At 40.0% G+C, this 3781-nt stretch overlaps 1 protein-coding gene across 1 annotated transcript in view; it reads left to right on the forward strand.

Moving 5' to 3' along the window:
* Nucleotides 1-301: 301 nt before the first annotated feature.
* The window catches only part of ZCCHC4 (zinc finger CCHC-type containing 4), a 43393-nt gene continuing 39913 nt past the window's right edge, over nucleotides 302-3781 (forward strand). The window contains exons 1-3 of the mRNA XM_012807447.2: nucleotides 302-462; nucleotides 1242-1360; nucleotides 2499-2581. Of these exons, the coding sequence (XP_012662901.1) occupies nucleotides 336-462; nucleotides 1242-1360; nucleotides 2499-2581 (329 nt within the window). The 5' untranslated portion in view covers nucleotides 302-335. The remainder of the gene's footprint in view (nucleotides 463-1241; nucleotides 1361-2498; nucleotides 2582-3781) is intronic.

A 3781-nucleotide genomic window follows, 5' to 3' on the forward strand; every position in this document is an offset into this window, starting at 1 on the left:
ACCTACAATGCTACTAAATTTTCGTTCCAAAAAGTCGTCTCATATTCTGCTTATGTGGTTATAAAAGAAAGGTACTTGGAGGTGCTATGGGTCAGGCGGATATAGGTGAACTCATAGCATAGGTCCAACAAGTGACCTGCGAGCCCCTCCACTAGAGACCGCTTAAGAGCAGCCCCTGGGCAGCGGGGACTGGGTTTCGGGGCGTGGCCGCCTCCGAGGCAGCCCCCAAGTTCCTCCTAGGCGCGCGGGGGCGCTGTGAAACTCCATGAATCGCGGCGGCGCTCTTCTTCAGGCTTCTTGGTTCGGGCTGAGGTTTTCGGGAAGGCGGCGGGAAGATGGCTTCCCCCAGAGAGCGGCTTGAAGCCGTGGAGACGGAGGAGAGCGCCGGTCGCGGGGGATGCTCGGGAGTGGAGGTGGTGTTTTCCTCTGATCCTGCCGTCCCCGCGCCCCTGTGCCCTCACGGTGGGTTGGCGTCTGGGCTCAGCCTGCCTGTCGGGCGCCTGGGGCGTGAGTTAGCCTGGAGCTGCCCAGGTCTTTTAGACCTACCCTGTTTGTACCTGCCTTTCTGCCCTGACAGGTGTCATGCTTAGAAAATGCTGCTTTCTCTGGGGGTTGTGTTTTTCAATTTACTTTAGAAATCTCCAGAGCAAGTCTGTGCGAAGACTTGTGGTTTTGGCTTCAGGACTATTACATCTTTTGGGGGGGCGGGTGAGAGAGGCAGAACGTGGGCAAACAGGATGCATGGTATTGAATGATTCTTATTGACAAGTGCTGGGGGATTTCATTTGTTGACAGGCTGTCTTTTAATGAATGAAAAGTTAGAACAATAGGGTGAATTCTTGCATGGAAGCCAGACTTGAGTTCTTCTCTAACTTGCAGAGTGTGTGTCCAACTTTTAAAAACTCAAATTTCCACTGAAAGGATAACGCACAAGGGATGGCAAAGTATTCCATTTTCTGGGCCCCTCTTTGTCTTAGTTTTAGCTTTGTAACATTCATGCTGCAGACAGCATCTATACTGACAGTAGCATTTTATTTCTGGAAAAACAAGTTTTCAAAAATTATTTTTAAGTAGTCAGCGCCTGACTGTTGTGACAGAGAGAAAAGAAACATTTATTAAACATTGGTGGATTTACTTATGATACATTATATGTAAAATCAAAACCAGTTCTATTTAAGGGCAGTGAAAACTGGGAGCTTGATATAGATGGCTTTGACATGTTTTTTCTTTTCTGGAACTAGGACCCACTCTTCTGTTTGTAAAGGTGAATCAAGGGAAAGAAGAAACCCGGAGGTTTTATGCCTGCTCCGCCTGTAGGGATAGAAAAGATTGTAATTTTTTTCAATGGGAAGATGAAAAGGTATATCAACTTTTTGAATATTCTTTTATTTTTGGTATATGTTGACGATTTCATTGACAATGTTTTCTAGACCAATAAAAATAGGAGTTTGTACATTATATGATGCAAATTTCTTCAGAGAGTTGAGGAGACCATTTTTTGGGGGGGAGGTTTCAGAAGATTGGAGTTCCTACTTACTTTGAACTTACTCTGATTACTGATGTCTTAAACTACCATCTCAGAGACTCATTTGCCCTTCAGATACTTTGAGGTGTTAATATTGGGTGGCTGATCATTTCTGGCTCCTGGAACAAAAATACCATAGACAGGGAGCTTCACCAATTTATTTCTCACAGTTCTGAAGGCTGGGAAGTCCAAGATCCAAGGCGCTGGTGATCCAATGCCTGGTGAAGAGTCTCTTCCTAATTTCAAAGGGCCGTCTTTTCATTATATCCTCACTGTCTCTTATAAGGACATTCATTTTCTTCATGAGGTTTCTACCCTTGTGGCCTAATTATCCTTCCAAAGGCCACTCCTCTAAATACCATCACATTGGAGTTAAGGCTCGAACATCTTAATTTTGGGGGACACAAACATTCAGTTTGTATTTGCAAATGTAGATTTCTCACTGAGGCATCTAGGTCATAATCATTCCAAGAAGTGGAAAAACACTTCTTAAAAAACACTTAAAAAACACTTTTTTCGAACATTTGCATTGGACATCCTTTATACAGCTACTGGATGACCGATGAAGGCACTTAAGGAGATACAGCTATGGGATTGGTATCCTCTTGGACTTTCTCAAGTTAGTTTCCGAAAGCTTTGACAAGAGAATTGTCAACTTTGTTAGAAGGCTTATTATAAAACTGTTCCCTTCAGCAGACACATTAAGATCACCATGTGTGAGTTAATCTCTCAGTGTTTTAATATGTTTAATACTGCTTCAAATGCTCTAGAATTTTCCCACCTTTCTGGGTTTTATTTTCTCTAGACTGGCTTGTTGAATTAATTGAATTCTGGCTTCTTTTTTGAGTATATGTATTGCCTAAGTGAGCACAGAATGTCTGGCTTCTTGATGTCAGAAAGTGATACATGTACTAGCTTTTCTAGGATGATAGCAAGTTTTATAGTTTAGTGAATGGGTTTTGTACTCTTTCAGTTGTCAGAAGCGAGACTTGCTGCCCGAGAAGCTCATAACCGAAGATGTCAACCTCCCCTATCTCGAAGGCAGTGTGTAGAAAGGTATTGATACAAAGTCATTTTTCTTTATTATTTTAGCTATTTCTTTATTGCTTTTTTTTCTGAGACTTTAAGTTACTTTCATTTATTTATTTTTATTGTAGTTTTATATATGTGTGTATATATATGTATATATAAAATACACTGTTCCATTTTAACAATTTTTAAGTGTACAGTTTATTGTCATTTTAGTATATTCACAGTACACACTGTTGGTGCAGACATCATCACTGTCTATTGCCAAAACTTTTTCATCATCCCAGACAGAAACTATCACCATTAGGCAATAACTACTTATGCCACTTTCCCCCAAACCCTGGTATCTTCTAGTGTCCATAGTGTTGTTGTGAATTTGATCATGTAAGTGGGATTATACAGACTGGAGTTCCTACTTACTTTGGACATACTCTGATTACTGATGTCTTAAACTACCATCTACCAATAGAATGATTTATCCCTTTGTATCTGGCTTATTTTACTTAGTATAGTGTCTTCAAGGTTCATCCATATTGTAGCATGTATCAGAACTTCATTTTTTATGACTAATATTCATTGTGTGTATATACCACATTTTGCTTATCAGTTCATCTGTTGATGGACATTTGGGTTACTTCTACTTTTTCACTATTGTGAATAATGCTGCAAATATTTATTTGAGACTCTGGCTTCAGTTCTTTTGGGTATACACCCAGGCATAGAATTGCTGGCTCACACAGTAATTCTATATGTAATTTTGGAAGGAACTACCAAACTGTTTTCCATAATGGTTACACCACTTTATGTTCCCACTAGCAATGTATAAGGATTCCAATTTCTCCACATCTTCTCTAGTACTTGCTTGCTTTTTTTTTTTTTTGATTTACTTATTTTTATTAACACGTTTTTTTATTGTTGGGGATTCATTGAGGGTACAAGAAACCAGGTTGCATTGATTGCATTTGTTAAGTAAAGTCCCTCTTACAATTGTGTCTTGCCCCCAAAAGGTATGTCACACACCAAGACCCCATCCCCTTCCCTCTCTCTGCTCTTCCATTCTCCTACCCCCAACATGTCATTAATTGTCATTAATTGTCCTCATATTAAAATTGAGGGCATAGGATTCATGCTTCTCCATTCTTGTGATGCTTTACTAAGAATAATGTGTTCCACTTGCATCGAGGTTAATACAAAAGCTGTAAAGTCTCCATTTTTTTTTTTTTTTTT

This window comes from Otolemur garnettii, unplaced genomic scaffold, assembly GCF_000181295.1.
Source record: "Otolemur garnettii isolate 467f Iridium unplaced genomic scaffold, OtoGar3 scaffold00069, whole genome shotgun sequence".
Lineage (NCBI taxonomy): Eukaryota > Metazoa > Chordata > Mammalia > Primates > Galagidae > Otolemur > Otolemur garnettii.